Below are 22,500 nucleotides of genomic sequence, written 5' to 3'. Positions count from 1 at the left end.
CAGGACCTGACTGAATGCAACAGACTGTAAACACTGATGTCATGGCTAGCTCTAACGGTAATGGTCATTCAGGACCTGACTGAATGCAACAGACTGTAAACACTGATGTCATGGCTAGCTCTAACGGTAATGGTCATTCAGGACCTGACTGAATGCAACAGACTGTAAACACTTTAAAGGGGCAATCTGTGAATGATACATCCATTGTTTGATTTATGATATGTAGCCATTGATTCTTGAAGGATATAACTTATATAGTTCAACTGTCTAACTCCATCTAACTCCAATTGTAAACAAACACTGGCATGGATGGGTGCCATGTTTTAAACCTTAAAACTATCATGTTGATATCATACAGTAGATGGTCAGTCCTTGTATCCATAGCTCTGTCTATGAATTTGAGAGTGGTTACGTTTCTCCAGCCCCACCCCCTCAGCTGTTTACTGAATCAGTGGCAGAGTGATTGCTTTGTTATTGTTTGAACTGCAGATTTCCCCTTTAATTCTACACTCAATCTTCATTGGTTGCCACACCGATAAGGTAAAAATCTGTCGTTCTGCCCCTGAACAAGGAAGTTAACCCACTGTTCCCCAGCCGCCAAAGACGTGGATGTTGATTAAGGCGGCCCTCCACACCTCTGATTCAGAGGGGTTGGGTTAAATGCAGAAGACACGTTTCAGTTGAATGCATTCAGTTGTACAACTGACTAAGAATCCCCCTTTCCCTGACTGGTATTGGGAGATATTGGAGGAGATGTTATTGGAGGAGAGGGAGACTGTCTTTGAGTTGCTGTGCTTCCTGAGCCCCAATCTACTGTTGTCATGGCAACACAGTCGGTGGCACAGTGAAGCAGCAGCAACTCTGGCAGCCATTTTGTAGGCTACACGGATGGTAGGGTTCATCTGTGTTGGGGGAACAGCGATGGGTTTCTTTACCAGTGCCCTTTCTCTAGGTTACTATTGTCTGATGTTGGCTGAGGTCTGATCTATATCTCCCATACCACACAACACAACACCACAACAAAACACCACAACACCACAACATACCAGCACAACACAACACCACAACACCACAACATACCAGCACAACACCACAACATACCAGCACAACATAACACCACAACACAACAACATACCAGCACAACACAACACCACAACACCACAACATACCAGCACAACACAACAACACAACACCACAACATACCAGCACAACACAACACCACAACATACCAGCACAACACCACAACACCACAACATACCAGCACAACACCACAACACCACAACATACCAGCACAACACCACAACATACCAGCACAACACCACAACACCACAACATACCAGCACAACACCACAACATACCAGCACAACACCACAACATACCAGCACAACACCACAACATACCACCACAACACCACAACATACCACCACAACACCACAACATACCAGCACAACACCACAACACCACAACATACCAGCACAACACCACAACATACCAGCACAACATAACACCACAACACCACAACATACCAGCACAACACAACACCACAACACCACAACATACCAGCACAACACAACACCACAACATACCAGCACAACACAACACCACAACACCACAACATACCAGCACAACACAACACCACAACACCACAACATACCAGCACAACATAACACCACAACACCACAACACCACAACATACCAGCACAACACAACACCACAACACCACAACATACCAGCACAACACAACAACACAACACCACAACACCACAACATACCAGCACAACACAACACCACAACACAACACCACAACATACCAGCACAACACCACAACACCACAACATACCAGCACAACATAACACCACAACATACCAGCACAACACAACATACCAGCACAACACAACATAACACCACAACATACCACACAACACCACAACATACCACACAACACCACAACATACCACACAACACCACAACAAAACAGCACAACACAACATAACACCACAACACCACAACATACCAGCACAACACCACAGCACCACAGCACCACAGCACCACAGCACCACAGCACCACAACACCACAACACCACAGCACCACAACATAACACAACACTACAGCACCACAACATAACACAACACTACAGCACCACAACATAACAGCACAACAGAACAACACCACAGCACCACAACACCACAGCACCACAACACCACAACACCACAGCACCACAGCACCACAACACCACAGCACCACAGCACCACAGCACCACAACACCACAACACCACAGCACCACAGCACCACAACACCACAGCACCACAACACCACAGCACCACAGCACCACAACACCACAACACCACAACACCACAACATAACACAACACTACAGCACCACAACATAACACAACACTACAGCACCACAACAGAACAGCACAACAGAACAACACCACAGCACCACAACACCACAGCACCACAACATAACAGCACAACATCACAGCCCCACAACATAACAGCACAACATCACAGCCCCACAACATAACAGAACAACGTAACAGCACAACACCACAGCACATCACAGCACCACAACACCACAGACAGCATCACAACATAACACAACACCACAGCACCTCAAGATCACAGACAGCATCACATCATAACACAGCACCTCAAGACCACAGACAGCATCACATCATAACACAACACCATGTAATTTGGAGATCTACTATAGGCCTCGGGCAGGGGCCCGAATTACATTCAGCTGTCGGACGACTTTTCCTTGAGTGGATAGTTGGGGGGCAGGAACAGAGTTGTAAATAATTTGTACTGTGAACTGACTGCAAGAACCCCAAACAGATAAATTACTTGACAAAAACAGAATCATTTCAAACCTTGATTACATTGATACCATCACATCACACTTCCGCCTGGGAATACTTGGGAACAGATTTCCTACATTTAAATCATTCCGAGTTGATTTCCTGGTGAGCTTACAGTATTTTATGTGGAGAAATTAAAATTATATTGGAAAAAAATCTAGAAAACTTATAGGGGCCAAATAAAATCACTGGGCAGCCTATTAGGGAACCCTAGGCTAGATTGTCTACATCTGAGGACAGAGACAGAGTGTGTGTGAAAACAACACACAACGCAGACTACGTCATCTCTCAGAGAGAACAACTAAATAAAAGAGAAAATATAAGGCATATAAGAGAGAGAGGAAGACTTCATGTCCTCACGGAGGGGGAAGCAGTTCACATAATCAGAGACTTAAAAACATCAATTACAAAATGGCATGTCTTCAACCCCAAACCTCAGAAAGCCTGTCGTTTCTCCAGTTTAATGGTACCCATGTGGGAAGCTGTTGCAACCATAAGGAAAGGGGTAAAATAGGCTTCCTAGTTTTGTGTCCCAAATGGCACCCTATTCCCTATTTAGTGCACTACTTTTGACTAGGGCCCATTTGGGCTCTGGTGAAAAGAAGTGCACTGCACTGTATAGGGAATAGGGTGCCATTTGTGACTTAACCCTAAATACGTTTTCTACATGAGTTTGAAGCAAAGCTGGCACAGAGGGAGAGACAAGGCTGTAATTGATGAGGAATGTAATCTTAAAGCAGAACCAATCATTACGATCATTACGGTGGGTTTGGAGACCAGTGCCTTCAGTTCACTCAGTTTATGCCCATCATATGAGAATCCAATAATGCTTTGTGTATGTTTAGTACTACTCCAAACATATAGTGTGGGACTCTAAACCCAGATGAAGCCTAGTCCTGGACACACATGCCCAATGGAGATAGTCATTTGTTTAGATGGTTAGTGTGTCATTGTTTTAGAATAGATGAGGCTTCGCTCTGGCAGGCTGTTATTTGTATGTAGACGATGCTCTGATGGCCGTGTGTTTATAAAGGCATTAAGTGTGTTCTTGGTCTGGGCTGGGAGATTATTCACGCTGTAATACGTCATTGTTAACTGGACCCTTCGCTAAGTCCCGCCCCAGAATGTTGGGTAACCAATCGCAGTGCTCCAATGGATAGCAACTATCGTCGAGTCCAACACCTTGGACAAGCTGACGTAAATCTCATGAAAGCCAGTGAGGACTATGGCAAAAAAACAAGAGTTTTCTTCCAAAACGAAATGTTTAAATGGCTAAATAATTGCCCAGTGCACCAGGAGTACTTGCTACGGTGAGTCCTGAAATGCAGAGACTGTTGATGGACTGTTTCCCGTCTTTATTTTCTTTCCAGAACCCTTGAGCGTGTCGTCTCTGACCAACTCTCAGAACTCTCAGAACTCTCAGAACTCTCAGAACTCTCAGAACTCTCAGAACTCTCAGAACTCTCAGGTGGTTCTGCTATCTCTCTCATCTCTCATTGCTATGCGGATGACACCCAACTACTTTTCTCCTTCCCCCCTTCTGACACCCAGGTGGCGACATGCATCTCTGCGTGCCTGGCAGATATCTCAGCTTGGATGTCAGCCCACCACCTCAAGCTCAACCTCAACAAGACAGAGCTGCTCTTCCTCCTGGGAAAGGCCTGCCTGCTCCAAGACCTCTCCATCACAGTTGACAACTCAATGGTGTTCCCATCACAGAGTGCAAAGAACCTTGGCGTGACTCTGGACATCACCCTGTCGTTCTCTGCAAACATCAAAGCAGTGACTCGCTACTGCAGGTTCATGCTCTACAACATCCGTAGAGTACTACCCTACCTCACACAGGAAGCAGTGCTGGTCCTAATCCAGGCACTCGTCATCTCCTGTCTGGGCTACTGCAACTCGCTGTTGGCTGGGCTTATGCCATCAAACCCCTACAACTTATCTAGAATGCTGCAGCCCGCCTGATGTTCACCCTTCACTGGCTTCCACACACTTCAATGGCTTCCACACACTTCACTGGCTTCCTCACACTTCACTGGCTTCCACACCCTTCACTGGCTTCCACACACTTCACTGGCTTCCTCACACTTCACTGGCTTCCTCACACTTCACTGGCTTCCTCACATTTCACTGGCTTCCACACACTTCACTGGCTTCCTCACACTTCACTGGCTTCCACACACTTCACTGGCTTCCTCACACTTCACTGGCTTCCACACACTTCACTGGCTTCCTCACACTTCACTGGCTTCCACACACTTCACTGGCTTCCTCACACTTCACTGGCTTCCACACACTTCACTGGCTTCCACACACTTCACTGGCTTCCACACACTTCACTGGCTCCCACACACTTCACTGGCTTCCACATACTTCACTGGCTTCCACACACTTCACTGGCTTCCACACACTTCACTGGCTTCCTCACACTTCACTGGCTTCCTCACCCTTCACTGGCTTCCTCACCCTTCACTGGCTTCCTCACACTTCACTGGCTTCCACACACTTCACTGGCTTCCACACACTTCACTGGCTTCCTCACACTTCACTGGCTTCCTCACCCTTCACTGGCTTCCTCACACTTCACTGGCTTCCTCACACTTCACTGGCTTCCACACACTTCACTGGCTTCCACACACTTCACTGGCTTCCTCACACTTCACTGGCTTCCTCACACTTCACTGGCTTCCAGTTGAAGCTCACATCCACTACAAGACCATGGTACTTGTCAATGGAGCAGCAAGAGGAGCTGACCCTCCCTACCTTCAGGCTATGCTCATGTTTCCTATGTAGTGTGATTTCATCCTGTTTCCTATGTAGTGTGATTTCATCCTGTTTCCTATGTAGGGTGATTTCATCCTGTTTCCTATGTAGTGTGCTGCTTTCCACTAGTTTATAACAACAGTATAACTAGGGGCTGATGTTCTTCCTGGTCAGGTCACGTGGTCAGGAGAAATCAGGGGTCCAAGTAATGACCTCATAGTTTAAAGGTATAATCTGTAAGATGTGCCTTTAAGATGTGCTTCTGTAAGAAAATAGGTAGGGACAGGCTGAGGAATTACATAATGTGCCTTTTATGCCACTGCCGGGCATGGCCTTGACCAGCTAGCACAGCCAGCATACCCACTGGACAACAACACAGTGAGTGTGTGTGTGTGTGTGTGTCTGTGTGTGTCTGTGTGTGTGTGTGTGTGTGTGTGTGTCTGTCTGTCTGTCTGTCTGTGTGTGTGTGTGTGTGTGTGTGTGTGTGTGTGTCTGTCTGTCTGTCTGTCTGTCTGTCTGTCTGTCTGTCTGTCTGTCTGTCTGTCTGTCTGTCTGTGAGTGTCTGTCTGTCTGTCTGTCTGTCTGTCTGTCTGTCTGTCTGTCTGTCTGTCTGTCTGTCTGTCTGTCTGTCTGACTGTCTGTCTGTCTGTCTGTCTGTCTGTCTGTCTGACTGTCTGTCTGTGTCAGTCTGTGTGTGTGTAGTAATGTCTTCCACAGTTCTCTCTCTCCACTTTAACTCCCAAAAAAGGAAAGCTCCCCCCTTCTCCGTTTTCACAAAACCAAACACAGTTGAGGTGCCCAGATTACTGATATGTGTGTGTGTGTGTGTGTGTGTGTGTGTGTGTGTGTGTGTGACATGCTTTTACTCTCTCTAAACATCTGCATATAATAGAACAGTATTTCAAACTAGAATGGAGAGGCCACTACAGGGGATAGACCTGATATATTATATATGGCAGAGGAGATAGACCTGATATATTATATATGGCAGAGGAGATAGACCTGATATATTATATATGGCAGAGGAGATAGACCTGATATATAATATATGGCAGAGGAGATAGACCTGATATATAATATATGGCAGAGGAGATAGACCTGATATATAATATATGGCAGAGGAGATAGACCTGATATATAATATATGGCAGAGGAGATAGACCTGATATATAATATATGGCAGAGGAGATAGACCTGATATATTATATATGGCAGAGGAGATAGACCTGATATATTCTAGTATCAAAACAAATCAAACATACTGAAGTATGCTGTCAGAAGTATTATATTATCTCTGTACCAACTTCTTATCAATACCTCTAGCAGTCTGCCACAGATTATCTCTGTACCAACTTCTTATCAATACCTCTAGCAGTCTGCCACAGATTATCTCTGTACCAACTTCTTATCAATACCTCTAGCAGTCTGCCACAGATTATCTCTGTACCAACTTCTTATCAATACCTCTAGCAGTCTGCCACAGATTATCTCTGTACCAACTTCTTATCAATACCTCTAGCAGTCTGCCAGATTATCTCTGTACCAACTTCTTATCAATACCTCTAGCAGTCTGCCACAGATTATCTCTGTACCAACTTCTTATCAATACCTCTAGCAGTCTGCCACAGATCACATTTGCCATAGGTGGATAAGGCTATTTTATTTACAGTCCCAATCTACCTCTAGTCTCATCACGGTATGTCTGTTGCTGAGCGACTGAGCAGCAGGTGGGTTTGATCCTGGAGTCTTTAACGACTGAGCAGCAGTTGGGTTTGATCCTGGAGTCTTTAACGACTGAGCAGCAGGTGGGTTTGATCCTGGAGTCTTTAACGACTGAGCAGCAGGTGGGTTTGATCCTGGAGTCTTTAACGACTGAGCAGTAGGTGGGTTTGATCCTGGAGTCTTTAACGACTGAGCAGCAGGTGGGTTTGATCCTGGAGTCTTTAACGACTGAGCAGCAGGTGGGTTTGATCCTGGAGTCTTTAACGACTGAGCAGCAGGTGGGTTTGATCCTGGAGTCTTTAACGACTGAGCTATATTGTAGTTTAGCCTGTACCTTTAGCCATCAGGACAATAGGTTATTGTAATTAGACAATGGTATGGATGACAATATAATGTGTGTGTCACCTGGGTTGTCCTGTAATGTATAATTACTGTGATCCGTCTAATCGTTTCCAAGGGGCCCCCAAAGGGTCCCCAGAGGCCTCTAGGGTTACACAGTACCACAGCTGTTTGGACATACTGCTGGACCAAATCACCACAGGGACAGGTGGGGGGCACTAAACAGTTATCTTTAGTTACAAAGGCCTACATTCAATTATTTAGAGACGTTCATTTCTTTAGATATGTTTACATATATATTACTAAATATAGACATCACGATAAGCAAACCATAACTGTCTGAATCTAAAAAAAAATTTTTTTTTACTAGAATCCTACCAGTGTTATAAAAATAATTTGTGGGAGCATTGGTCAAGTCTACCCAATAAATAACATTACTTAATGACGCGGTGGCATTTGCCTTCCAAATAAAGACAGAATTGTTAGGCTATTTTCCACTTAATGTAGACTGTATGTATGTCTATGACTATGTCTCCACATGTGTGTATATAGTATTACCGTGTAATGATGAGACCCGTTATTTCTGTATAGGCTACAGTCTATGTGACGACCCCAATAAAGCCCCATAATCATTTGTCCATCCAATCGCATGGCAGGAAAGCTGGCCTTATATAAACTATCGCGTGCAGAACAATGCAATCACGTCGGAATGACTAGGTGTCATTAATTAGGTTTCATATACAGCTCCTTCCATCATTTTCTGCTCCTCCAAATACGAGATGGCCTATCACTGCCATTCAGCCATGCAATTTCGGCCTCTCGCCCTTTAGAAACCAAACAGTCGACCGACCATCATTTCAAGGTAAATTAGAACAAAGATAGATTCCATTACCATACAAGAAGAGCCCGTGTTGATGCTGTGCCCGATGTTAAATCGTCAGTGTCCCGACGCTGCAACGTAGAGACCGTAGCCAGCCCCAAAAAAACAGTTTCTTCCCTGGAGAGGCGGTAGTCCTGTGACAGCGAGGCTGCGCGCGCGCAGACGGTGTCCTCAGTTTTCTCCGGTACGAAGTATTTTGACAGGAGAGAGCTGTCCTCACCCTGCGAGCAAACCGTTATATTTATAGTCTATGAAGCATAGTCTATAGTACAGTAGGTTTATAAGGAACGCTGTCAAACAGATGTAACTACAAAATATTATAATTTATAAACAATAATGCCTACCGTGACAGAAAAATATATAGAATTTCCATGGCAAAAGCATAGGCTATATCTATTCTATTCTATAGACAAGTAATCAAAATTATTACATTTATTTTATGGTAAGCATAATTTGTGTGAATCTTTATTGTTGACATTCTTGTCAAGTGACGGCCTTGTGGCTGTCCTGGGTCAAATACATTGACATGTCTTTCTGGGTTTAATAGATTGTTGTATATCTGGATGCCTGACTGGGCTCACACAACCTTGTCCAATTAACATTACAACAATCATGTGTAAATGCATCATTTCCACAATAACCATTGGCTTTACTAAGTTATTATCAACATCTGACATGCATATATAAGTGTTTCCCAGATTTATTAAGATAAGAATGTGTGAGGGGAAAGCAGGTCACCTTTTCTCTTTTTGTTATTCAAAACCACATCTTTGAGGAAAATCAAATAGTTGTATTATTGTGTAAAGGTTTAGGGCATGACGGCCCTAGAGTTAATTTCCTCTATTCTGACTGTTTTAAATTTGGACAATGACTTCAGTTTGATTGTCACTTTCCTCAAGTAAGACATCAGTGGTGATGGGGGGGGGGGGGGGGGGGGGTGAAGGGTTGGAAAGGGGGAGGGAGCTCTTAGATTCTTACCCCAGAGAATGGAACACAGGACACAACAGTTCAGTGAACTGTTTGAAGGCTCAGCTCCATGGGGAATTAAATGGGGAGAATTGAGGATTGATTTTCCCCAACTGGGGTTTAGAAGTGGTAGTGGTGGTGTTGGTGGTGGGTAGGGGCCCAGGACTGTTGGCTGGTCATCTGGGTGCGTCCTGGGGGTTAGAAGTTGAGCTGTGAGGGGGTCACAGTGGTGGGTCAGTCTTTAAAGGCCCACTATGGAACAATAGACCTTTCAGAGCCTGTCTGTGAGGAGACAGACAGGCCAGGCTAGGGGTGAGGAGACAGACAGGTCAGGCTAGGGGTGAGGAGACAGACAGGTCAGGCTAGGGGTGAGGAGACAGACAGGCCAGGCTAGGGGTGAAGAGACAGACAGGCCAGGCTAGAGGTGAGGTGAGAGACAGGCCAGGCTATGGGTGAGGAGATAGACAGGTCAGGCTAGGGGTGAGGAGAGACAGGTCAGGCTAGGGGTGAGGAGACAGACAGGCCAGGCTAGGGGTGAGGAGACAGACAGGTCAGGCTAGGGGTGAGGAGACAGACAGGTCAGGCTAGGGGTGAGGAGACAGACAGGCCAGGCTAGGGGTGAGGAGACAGACAGGCAGTGAGACATCAACCACCATCACTTCCTGTCCCAATGCATTCCCTTCACTCTGCCAGGTCTGCTCAGCAGAGAGGCAAGGGACAGGGCCTCAAAGCAGATCGCCTCACAGTGGATGGGACCTAGCAATACAGTGCAGGCCATCCTGTCTGTTGGCTAAACTACACAGCAATGACACATCGCCATCTACTGGTGGTGGGGCCTCTAGGCATTCTCTCCACTGAATCTGAGAAGCAATGAAAGAAAATGCCAATGCGAATACTTTTATCCAGAGTGACTTACAACAGACTTACAGCGAGTGCATACATTTTCAGTGTGTGTGATCTCTGCTAGCGTTACACACACACACACACACACACACACACACACACACACACACACACACACACACACACACACACACACACACACACACACACACACACACACACACACACACACACACACACACACACACACACACACACACACACACACACATGCGACCTGTGTGACGTGAAGGACGTACAAGGACACCACATGTTTCTTTTCAACGCAGTCACATTTATTGTCCTTTTCTATGCCCAGTCACTGAGCAGTCTGATGAGCTGTCAAATCAATAACATATAAAGCAGTCAATGGAGGTCTCACGTTTACCCCAAAATAAATACAAGACTCAAATAGTGTTGCAACTGCTCCAAAATATACAAAGGCTTGGAATTAATTCATTAATCATGTAAACTTTGAAAATATTTTACAAAAAGAAAAAGATCTTTGCAACATTTTTAAAAAGGTTTACTATTTACATTTAGTTTGTACAAAAATACAAAAAGTGATGCAATCTGTTCTGCTCTAGCTGTGAGCCAGGAGCATCTTGTACCGACCGAGTCAGTTACACTGTAACGCTCATCCTTTTAAATAGTTGGTTGGTTTTTCATCTTTTTAAAGTTTGTTTTTCATCTTTTAATGTTAATGTTTAAAGTTTCTAAATCTTTATTTTTTGTGTGTGTTGGTTCTTTCCAGTCCACTTCTGACTCTCTGAAACCCTTTGGTAGAAGCCTGGCCTGTGCTATCCTGAACATGCATCCTAAATGAATCAACCATGTATAATATCTTTTAATCAATAGGGGAAATACAGTCTTTTACACAAATCATCACATATCATCATCAATATAACTTCAGGTTACAGCAAAAAAGAAAAAACTTCACAAGCTCCACTATACCAGTGCAATAGGAGAATATTTTTTTTGTTTGTTTTTAAACTTTGAAATAATGGTAAGTTCAGGGAATCATGTCTCAGAGTATAACAGTATTTTTTTTTTAATCCTAGGTTAAAATGTGTCTAGGTCAATGCAAACAAGAGAAGATTATTACCTCTGGCTCTCACTTCTGTGTTGGGGTATTACACTTCTGTGTTGGGGTTTTACACTTCAGGGTTGGGCTCTAATCCATTTCAAATCCAGTCAATTCAGGAAGTAAACTGAAATTCCAACTCCGATTGTCTTCAATGGTTTTCAAAGAGGAGAAATTTGGAATTGGAATTGAGAATTTGGTTAACTTTCTGAATTGACTGGTATTGAAATGGAATCGATCCCAACCCTGTTACACACATCGGATATGTCTCACGGAAAGGCAGGCAATAGTTTCTTATTTGAAAACGTTTGTCTGTGGGGCCTGGACTCAGACGAACCAATGTCTTTAGTTTGTGGGGCCTGGACTCAGACGAACCAATGTCTTTAGTTTGTGGGGCCTGGACTCAGACGAACCAATGTCTTTAGTTTGTGGGGCCTGGACTCAGACGAACCAATGTCTTTAGTCTGTGGGGCCTGGCCTGGGGGGAAATGGCTACATTGCTACTTTACTGAAAATTGAAAGACACTTGCAATGGGAACACAAATCATCAAAATATAATCTATATATTTTTTTGGCTGCATACAGATTATGTCAAACTGCTGTTACTAATCCATATGAACAATTAAAAATGACTTCAGAGGATCCCAAATATCTACTCAAGGTGGATTTTGACACCATATAGTTTAACGTTTATATTCTAAGACTGAGTCAGAAATGGCCCCCTTTTATTCCCTATGTAGTGCACTACTTTTGACCAGAGCCCTATGGGGTAGTGCACTAGGTAGGGAATAGGGTGCCATTTGGGATGCATTCTAAGAATGTACCGTCAAGTTTAGCATCAGCCAGTTCAGTTCAATCATGATATTATTATAGACTCTGATATGAAGTGTCTAAGTTTCACCATCATTCCTCTTCTAGGTTATTCAATATGATAATAAAATAACTCTCTGGATAAAATATCCTGTGATTAAAAATAGTTTCTATACAATGCTGTTTAATTATTGTCATTAATGAATGTCATCTTGTAGATCCTGTCAAGTTGTCGCACCATAATCTACATTTAAAAGAGAGACACAATGCATAGAGAGGTACCTGTCTCTTGGTTCCCCAATGTTCCCCAATGTTCCCCAGTGTCTAACCAGCCATTTTGTGTCATTTTGACCGCAGAAAGGTTCACCAAACACTTAGATATATATAGTATGGCATTTCAACACCAGGCAAATGAATGGCTGTAGTTCTATAGTCCAACAGTGTAAAACGATAAGATGAAATAGAATGTTAACACAATTATACCACACACTCTTAGAAAGGTTCCAAAAGGGTTCTTCGGCTCTCTCCATAGGAGAACACTTTTTGGTTCCAGGTAGAACCCTTTCTACAGAGGGTTCTACATGGAAGACAAAAGGGTTCTACCTAGAACTAAAAGGGTTCTACTTGGAAACAAAAAGGGTTCTTCAAAGGGTTCTCCTATTGGGACAGCCGAAAAACCCTTTCAGGTTCTAGATAGCACCTTTTTATCTAAGAGTACAGGGAGGAATTGTAGTGCGTTGCCCTACCTAACGACGACCCTACCTCTACCTGCTCTGCTCACTGTCCACGTAACACATACACACACACGCAGATGCGCACGCACACATACACACACAAGTGCACACGCATGCACATACCCATCCTACCTCCCGTCCCGTCTCAAGCTCAATTCATCTGACTCTCACAAGGATTTCCCCCTGGATCTTTTTACTAATAACTAACTCCAGAACGTACTCATCCCTTACCTGGAACCTACGTAATAACTAACTCCAGAACATACTCATCCCTTACCTGGAACCTACGTAATAACTAACTCCAGAACGTACTCATCCCTTACCTGGAACCTACGTAATAACTAAGTCCAGAACGTACTCATCATCCCTTACCTGGAACCTACGTAATAACTAACTCCAGAACGTACTCATCCCTTACCTGGAACCTACGTAATAACTAACTCCAGAACGTACTCATCCCTTACCTGGAACCTACGTAATAACTAACTCCAGAACGTACTCATCCCTTACCTGGAACCTACGTAATAACTAACTCCAGAACGTACTCATCCCTTACCTGGAACCTACGTAATAACTAACTCCAGAACGTACTCATCCCTTACTCATCCCATACTCTTATAGCTTTCTTACATTTTCCAAAATTCTCTGTTTGATTGTCCAGTAATTTTTTGTTCATTTTACAGTACAAGATACCCCCCTGTCCATGAACACAACTATACAAAACAGAATTGTCAAACATTTTGTACATATATTGAATTACACTCAACTTTACATATTCAAAAATGAAACTGAAAATTCTATATCTTTTCTCATGGTAGTATCTCTAACAGATATTTCCCCTCTTGAAAATGATATGGTGTTTTTTTGTTTATTGCATGCGATAGATGAAACTACTAATAAAACAACGAACACCACAGTGCTCTGCAGCAACGGATATTAATTCATGACAGATCATGTTAAATTCTAATTAGTTCACAGCTTGTTCCTCCTGTAACCTCGTACACAGTGTCAGTTCAGTTAGTTCTGCAATTCAAATTTCGCTGAGTAACAGTTGTCATTTTATCTATGTATCTCTATGTTAGATCTGTACAAACGAACAGTAATATGGTTGCAGAGGTATTCATAGAACACATTGAGTGACTTCATTGATCTACAGTTTGTTTTTCAATGTAGAAACACAACTCTTCAAGATTGGTCTGTTCACCAGAATGTCATTACTTAAAATGTATAACCCATTTGTTATGTTAAATTCGTTTAAAACCCTGAAAAACACTAGACAGACGCGTAATATTTGAGTGAAATCTTTTTTTTTTAAGATTCAACTGATATTTTCACAAGGACAGATGATTTGTTGCTTCTCTTAATAAGGTTGTATGATTAATGTGTTGGGCTTTGTGACGTGCCCCTGGCTACTGATGTTACGGAACTACGGTAAGATTGCATCCCCACCACCCCTATAGAAACAGAATCTAGTCATTCTAGAATGTAGTTATTCTATTTCTACGTCACCAATCCACTCTGCTACACATGATGGGTTTGTGTCATTAAAAAAAGTTTTGTATGTCTCTTCATATAGCTATGTTCTTTATATTCAATACAAATATACACAATAGGAATTTTCCATTATAAGATTAGTTTTATTTTTCTCAAGGAATATTCTTGAAGAATTCATAATGACGAAGTGCAAAGGAGAAGCTTTGAAAACCCGATTCATTTCAACCTCCCAGCTAGCTAGCCAAACATTAGTAGTAAAGACCCTCGATAGCTTTTCACTCTTTGTTTTGTTTTTATAGTCCAAACTATCTCCTCTGGAGTAGTCAGTGAATCCCCTGCATGCTTGGCCCTCCAGCACAGAAAGGCCACAGCACGACTGTCCCATCATCTCTTCTGACACCATCTGCACCAAATCACTTCAACAAGACCAAATATTTACCTTATGTGTCCCTGCCAGGAATCCCTGCACTGAGAGCGCTTCTAGGGGCAAAGGTCATTCCTATTTCTTTACATGTAGTTTATCTATGTGAGGATGGCACGTAGACCTATGTGTGTTGTTAACTCACTCTTGGTAAAACAATGCTTTGACACATGGTTGTCAATAGTGATCACGGTCCATTGTTTTGTGTTGGGGCGGTAGCAATACAAAACATATAGCTTATTCATTTTTGTCGACTGGGAATATTTTGTTTATGGTTGAAATAATGACCTGTCCTCTGGGTAAGTGTAGAGAGAAATGCAATTCTTTTGGAAAGCAGTTATTTTAGGGTCACGTTAGGACACGACATACAAGTCATCCAACATCCAAGAAGATAAAAAATGACGATGGATGTTCCATTTGCTTCAACACACACACAGGTTGTCTTACCGCTCCATTTTTCTCCTCTTGTCCACGTTTCACTCAATACAGGATCTTGGGTTATTTAAAAATGGAGTTCAAAGTTCAAAACAAGATATTTTTTTCTTTCTTTACACTCTGAACAAAACACAAAGTTGTGTTCTTCAGTTCTGCACATAGATATCAAATCCCCAGGCAGGTAGTCCAGAGTAGTCTTCTCTCTGGTTAAACACTCTTTGTTTAGTTGTGTATCCATCAGTACTCAGTAGATAAGAACAGTAACAGCACTGAACCAGATCCATATAAATATGTCTACATCCCAAATGGCATCCTATTCCTTATATGGGCCCTGGTCAAAAGTAGTACACCAAATAAGGAATAGGGTACATGTTTCTGCACTGAGCATGCCATTTTCTTTACGAGGAGCGATCATCATGAGGACTCCCATCTGAGTTCTCAGTCTCCCCCTCTGATATGACCTGCATGGGTGCCGTATAGAGGCGGCTACGGGTGCTGTAGCGACTACTATTGGCTGCAGGGGGGATCCGGGAGCGCCCCTGTCTGGACGAAGCCGACGTGGGGGGTGTTTTAGGGCTGAAGCTGTCTGAACTGGGCCTGGGGAAGAGGTTGGGGGGGAAGAGTTGTTCCCCGGCCGCCTGCAATGACGGCTCCTGGAGGGGAGAGGGGGGCTCCTCGGTGGGGTACCTGACCTGGCCCTCCGCAGCCAAGGGGTGCCCAGGGGACTTCGGCGCGATGGGGCTCTTGAGGATCTCTGTAGCAGACATGCGGTAGCTGGAATCAGTCCGGCTGCCCTTCTTCAGGAGAAGCAGCTTGAACTCCTCGTTGGAGGTGCTGGACTTCTTGGCGCTGCGGTAGATGGGTCCTGGGGTGCGCTGGGTCCCGGCCGCGGTCAGGGTGGAGAGGGCTGGGGCGGGGGGGATGATGAGAGGGGGCGGAGGGGGGATGGCTGGGAGGATAGCTGCAGGGGGAACGACGGCAGCCGGAGGAGGACACAGACGGCTCTTCCCACTCAGCTCTCCAGAGTCCTTACGGCCCAGGACTTTTCTCTTGGACCTAGAATAGGAGAGTGTTACACGGTTCAGGTAAACAGGACATTTTATAGCCCATTCTGCTGTGGTTCTGATGTCTGATGGGTTTCTGCTGTGGTTCTGATGTCTGATGGGTTTCTGCTGTGGTTCTGATGTCTGATGCATTCGATGTGTGTTCTCAGTTTGTTTGTAATTAGCTACAACCTTGGAAAACAATGAAGATCTTTTGAACTGAATTGAAGATAGTGACAGATAAATGTAATGATAATATCGGTTATGACAAGTACAGCTATAACCTAGTGAGTCAAAAATAATACAGTTATTTGAAGTGAATTGAAAGTGACCTGTGGATCATGGCGAACAGGTCTTCAGTAGTACGGGATTTGCTGGGCGACATGAAGACAACATCATCATCAGGTTTGGTTGTTTCGTCAGTCAGAGGAGAGAGGGAGTTATCACTGGGACTAGTAGACTCTGGAGGAACAGGAACTGGAGGTTATAGGGAATATCATGCCAGTGATCTGATCACATTCCTTATAGGTCATTAAAGACTCTAGAGATGAGAGGACCACAACAGAAGTGATCTGATCACATTCCTTATAGGTCATTAAAGACTCTCGAGATGAGAGGACCACAACAGAAGTGATCTGATCACATTCCTTATAGATCATTAAAGACTCTCGAGATGAGAGGACCACAACAGAAGTGATCTGATCACATTCCTTATAGGTCATTAAAGACTCTCGAGATGAGAGGACCACAACAGAAGTGATCTGATCACATTCCTTATAGATCATTAAAGACTCTCGAGATGAGAGGACCACAACAGAAGTGATCTGATCACATTCCTTATAGATCATTAAAGACTAGAGATGAGAGGACCACAACAGAAGTGATCTGATCACATTCCTTATAGGTCATTAAAGACTAGAGATGAGAGGACCACAACAGAAGTGATCTGATCACATTCCTTATAGATCATTAAACCCTTTAGAGATGAGAGGACCACAACAGAAGTGATCTGATCACATTCCTTATAGGTCATTAAAGACTAGAGATGAGAGGACCACAACAGAAGGAAGAGAAAGGGGATTATACTTTTACTTGAAGTCTCTTAAATTAATACATCAATTCAAAAACAATTAATTGTTAAAAAGTCTCAAAGTAAAGTAAAGTTTTAAGTAAAGTATTAAAGCTGCAATATGTCACTTTTTGGGTGACCTGACAAAATTCACATAGAAATGTGTTTGTATAGATCTGTCATTCTCATTGAAAGCAAGTCTAAGAAGCAGTATATCTGTTCTATGTGCTCTATTTCTATGCTTCCCGGTTTTGTGTATTTTACTTCTGGTTTGGTATACCAGCTTCAAACAGCTGAAAATACAATATTTTGGGTTATGGAAAAGATATTTCACAGCGCTTTAGATGGTACAATGATTCACTAAACTATACTTGCCTGTTTTGACACATAAATTGAAATTAGGCGAACTGTTCAAATTTTTGCAACCAGGAAATGGCGGAGAGATTTAAGTAAAGTAAAAGTAAAATCTATCAATCCAGACTGACCTTTGCTGAAGTAGTCCTCTGTGTCCGGTGTGGTGGAGTCATCTCTGCTGTTATCCTGAGAGGCACTTCTGGTAGGAACCCCTGATGATGTCATCTCATAGCGGTCCTCTCCACCCCTACCTCTTAGATCTATCACATGGCTAATTGAGTAAGGGTGTGATGCTTCTACAGTTACACCGGGCACTTTGTCAGGACTGCTGCTTGGGCCCAAGTCCCACCTCTGGACCATTTGACTGTGACAGGAGTGTGTCTGTGACTGGCTGTGATAATGCGACTGGGACTGATATGAGTGGGACTCCTCTAGCGTCTCGTACGTCGGTGGTTCCCTTGGATGATCTCTTTGATGATATTCTCGATATTCTCTAATTAGGCCTTGACTGTGACTCATAACCCTTGATATCTCTCTATCGTGCTCTTCCTCCTCCTCGTCTTCTTCATCCTCTGTCCGCTCCCCTAGCACGTGGCACTCCGGGTGTGTAGTAGGAATCACGGGTTCCGGAGTTGGCGGTGGAGCTCGGTGCGTGGGTTCCTCAGGTTCCAAAGGTTCCGCAGGCCGCGTCCGGAACGCCGTCATTGCCCAGAAGGTTCCGGGGCTGTAGCGGTCCTGCCGGTGCCTGGCCAGGCTCTCATAGGGCGGGGGGCCGTCCGGGTGCTGCATGGGGGTGGGGTGGTGCTGGGGCTGGGGTACAGAGTGGTGGTGTTGCTCCTGAGAAGGGTGGTGGGGGTCCTGGGACGGTGGTGGCGGGGGTTTCTGGGCGATGGGTCTCCTGGGTGGCAGGGGCCTGGTGTTGGTGTCAGAGTGGGGGGTCACAATGGTTACACTGGGCATCTTGGGTCTGGTGGCAGGGGCCCCTGAAGCCTCGTGGGCCCATGCTTGTGGTGGTGGTGGAGGCTCCTGGCCCTGAGCACCCTGAGCCTGGCCCCGGGCCTGGGGCTGAGAACCCTCGGTGGCCCTGTGGCCGATGGAACGTAGATGGACGGAGCGCAGCACAGTGGGGGTGATGGCCAGGGCCATGGGGTTGGCAGCAAGCGGGGCCTCTGGAGTCAGAGTGGATCCATAGATAAACCCAGAGGGGGCTGCACTAACGTTAGCACTAGCGTTAGCATTAGCACTAGCAGTAGCGTTAGCACTAGCTTTAGCACTAGCATTAGCGTTAGAGGCTGCAGTGTTACCCGCGGTGGCCCGGGCCTCTGCTGCTGCTGCTGCCCTCTGCTTGTTCTGGTGCAGCGTGTGCATGTGGGTCCGGTGGGCCAGAGTGGGTAACGGCCGGCTGCTGTGGGCGCTGTGAAGAGAACTTAAGTCCAGCTGGGTGGGTGGAGCCGGGAAGTCATAGTCCTTCCTGGATGACGAGGAAGAGGAAGAGGAACAGGAAGAGGAGGATCCAGAGGCCGAGCTAGAGAACTGGGTCTGGGCCTGGTGCTGCAGCGAGGATAGAGAAGACTTCCTCTCGGGGACTTTGGGTTTCCGTTTCCCGCTGGTCGGAGAGAGCGGGCCGGGGAAGAACGCTAATGGGAATGAAGACGTGGGCGTCTCGGATTGGCTAGAGTATCCGCTGGAGGGCGAGGCGAGGCCAGCCAGCTTCTCAGGAGAGCCCAGCTTGAAGTCTCCATCCCCGGGGGGAAGAGGAGGGGAGGTGGGCCTGGAGGAGCTGGAACCAGAGCCGGAGGAATGCATCAACGCCTGGGTCTCTCCCCCGGGAGAGGAGGAGCTGTCCAGCGGCGACTTGATGCATTCGATAACAGTAGTACCCGTAGCAGTGCTGGAGGTGGACAAGGAGCCGTTGGGGTCCAGGTTATTTTTGGATTTCAAGTCGTTGAGGAACCAGAGGTCTGCATAGTCAGACTGAACGGCGCCCTCGTCCTTGAAGGAGTGAGTGTCCGTGGACCCGAACGAGGTGGGCTCCGTCATCTCCACAGTCCTGGGGCTCCTGGGGCTCCCCATCCCCCAGGCACCTCCACCACCACCACCCACCGCCTCAGCCTCCAACCCAGGATTCTCCACCTCCCCTGGGCTGGCCATGTCCAGCTGCAGCCTCATCTCTCTGTCCCTGGAAGACATGGGCAGGTTCAGGGTCTGGGTCTGCCCACTACTATGAATCTTTGGTTGGTCCTGGTCGCCCTGCTCATCGCCCTGCTCATCGCCCTGCTCATCGCCCTGCTCATCGCCCTGCTCATCGCCCTGCTCAGGGGGGACGTTCTCTGGAGCACCAGCGCTACACTTCTCCTTCAGCGATGAGCTCCGTTTTGGTGGGGGTGGCTTGACCTTTGGTTTCTTCAGCGGACGACACGGCCTCCCTAGCGTCAGGGTGGCTCCCCTGTAGTCAGAGGACTGAGGAGGATACCCAGCCATGCCCTCTCCCTCACCAGGCGTAGCGCCCACAGTATTACCCTGGCCACAGTCAGCGCCAGAGCCCACTGCTGCATAGTTGTACATGTAGCTCCTGTAACTCTGGCCCTGTATGGGGTCAAAGTGCATGGAGGATGAGTAGAAGCCCTGGGAGTCTGCTGCAGCAGTAGGGGGAGCTCGCTCTGAGAAGCCGTCGTAGGTGCTGATGCTGGTGAAGTCTATCCTGGTCTGGTCCCCCCTGGAGGAACGCCTGGGGCTGAAGTCCTGACTACACAGCTGGTCCTGATCAGCCTAGAACAGGATAACATAACATTATATAAGATAAGATGAGACAAGATAAGATAAGAGAAAAGATTAGAAGAAAAGAGAGGAGAGGAGAGGAGAGGAGAGGAGAGGAGAGGAGAGGAGAGGAGAGGAGAGGAGAAAATAATCTATATTGCTAAATAGCAGTGGTACCTGGTCTTGAGGGTAGGTCCACTCTCCCTCGCTGGCAGTGCTGACCCCTGCATCATCCAGCTGGTCAGTGGCTGAGGAGGTGAAGGAGCTGGACCTATGACCCTGGCCCTGTAATAATAATGATAATAATTCATAATAATAATAAATCTGATTTATATAGCTATTTTCCAGTAGCTCAAAATGCTTTACCTAGTTTAATTAAGTAAATGTAGCTTTATTTTATTTACAGCTAAAATATTAACTTCCTGTACAAAAGTCCCAACAAACAACACCATCTCCAAGTCAATAAATAAAGTATTGAAGACAGGAAGTCAAAGGTAAGTAGGATCGTCAGAGGGAAACTCACCTGCGGCTGATCCGAATGGTACGGGTCGATGATAAAGCCGGTGAGGTCATCGATGGCGTGTGGCGCGGCGTTGAGCGACAGCTCCGAGTCACAGTGGGAGGAGCCGGTCAGAGGGGGGGAGGCGGCGGGGGGGAGTGTCTCAGAGGTCTGGGAGGGGCATGTGGAACTGCTGCCACTCCAGTTCCCACTGGACGACTGGTGGTCCTCCTTATGGTAATAATACATGTTATTTGTAGAGCGCTTTTCATCACATGCAGAAAGCAGAAAGCTCTGCACATCATATAAGTAAGTCAGCCTTGTCCAAGCCAGAATGGCCCATTGGGCAGGAGCCTATCTCCTGTTTCTGTAGCGTGAGGCAGCTTGATGTACAATACACCCCCTGGACAGGACACTAGTCTATCTCCTGTTTCTGTAGCGTGAGGCAGCTTGATGTACAGTACACCCCCTGGACAGGACACTAGTCTATCTCCTGTTTCTGTAGCGTGAGGCAGCTTGATGTACAGTACACCCCCTGGACAGGACACTAGTCTATCTCCTGTTTCTGTAGCGTGAGGCAGCTTGATGTACAGTACACCCCCTGGACAGGACACTAGTCTATCTCCTGTTTCTGTAGCGTGAGGCAGCTTGATGTACAGTACACCCCCTGGACAGGACACTAGTCTATCTCCTGTTTCTGTAGCGTGAGGCAGCTTGATGTACAGTACACCCCCTGGACAGGACACTAGTCTATCTCCTGTTTCTGTAGCGTGAGGCAGCTTGATGTACAGTACACCCCCTGGACAGGACACTAGTCTATCTCCTGTTTCTGTAGCGTGAGGCAGCTTGATGTGCAGTACACCCCCTGGACAGGACACTAGTCTGTCGCAGGGCCTGCTCATCAAAAACAAACTAACAAAAACAAACAAAATGACTTCCAAAAGGCTACAAGCAAAAGAAGACAGAAGACAAGATACACAGATAAGTGAAGATGGCAACGAAGACGTACCTTGTGGTCTATCTGTCCTCTCAGCACCCCCGTAGTAGAGACAGAGTGGATGGGGCTGCTGAAGGTGTCTGAGCTGGAGGAGATCTCACAGCTCCCCATGTCGACCTGACGGGGGAGGCGGGAGCGACCCCTCTCCATCCACATGTGTTCTGGACTCCCCCCGTCTCCTTGCTGTATCCTCTTCAGACTCCCCAGCTGCAGCTCTGGCATGGCCTGGTCATCCGTACTCTCCTCCTCGTCCTTTAACATCCTTGGCCCCGTTCCCGGGAGGAAGTCCTCCGTCTCGTACGGAGAGAGCTCCTCATCTTCATCATCGTCGTCGTCATCATCATCCTCATCTTCATCACTGTCGTCCTGGTCCTCGTCGCGTAT

At 45.9% G+C, this 22,500-nt stretch overlaps 2 protein-coding genes across 5 annotated transcripts in view; both read right to left on the bottom strand.

Annotated features, from left to right (window-relative positions):
* The window catches only part of rai2 (retinoic acid induced 2), a 26,286-nt gene extending 17,565 nt beyond the window's left edge, over window positions 1-8,721 (bottom strand). Inside the window, exon 1 of the mRNA XM_071330810.1 lies at window positions 8,584-8,721. The gene's annotated coding sequence lies outside the window, so the exon portion shown is untranslated. The remainder of the gene's footprint in view (window positions 1-8,583) is intronic.
* Window positions 8,722-10,693: 1,972 nt separating this feature from the next.
* Window positions 10,694-22,500, bottom strand: part of nhsb (Nance-Horan syndrome b (congenital cataracts and dental anomalies)) — a 177,711-nt gene continuing 165,904 nt past the window's right edge. For all 4 annotated transcript variants that reach the window (XM_071330791.1, XM_071330792.1, XM_071330793.1 and 1 more), the window contains 6 exons: window positions 22,129-22,500; window positions 21,144-21,350; window positions 20,798-20,905; window positions 17,995-20,632; window positions 16,773-16,902; window positions 10,694-16,453 (listed from right to left, as the gene is read on the bottom strand). The exon at window positions 22,129-22,500 is cut by the window's right edge and continues 326 nt beyond it. In XM_071330791.1, coding sequence (XP_071186892.1) covers window positions 15,796-16,453; window positions 16,773-16,902; window positions 17,995-20,632; window positions 20,798-20,905; window positions 21,144-21,350; window positions 22,129-22,500 — 4,113 coding nt within the window. In that variant the 3' untranslated portion in view covers window positions 10,694-15,795. The remainder of the gene's footprint in view (window positions 16,454-16,772; window positions 16,903-17,994; window positions 20,633-20,797; window positions 20,906-21,143; window positions 21,351-22,128) is intronic.

This window comes from Salvelinus alpinus, chromosome 10 (genome assembly GCF_045679555.1).
Source record: "Salvelinus alpinus chromosome 10, SLU_Salpinus.1, whole genome shotgun sequence".
Classification (NCBI taxonomy): Eukaryota; Metazoa; Chordata; class Actinopteri; order Salmoniformes; family Salmonidae; genus Salvelinus; species Salvelinus alpinus.
The sequence above is the reverse complement of the archived record's forward strand: the minus strand, read 5'-3'. Positions and strand labels throughout refer to the sequence as shown.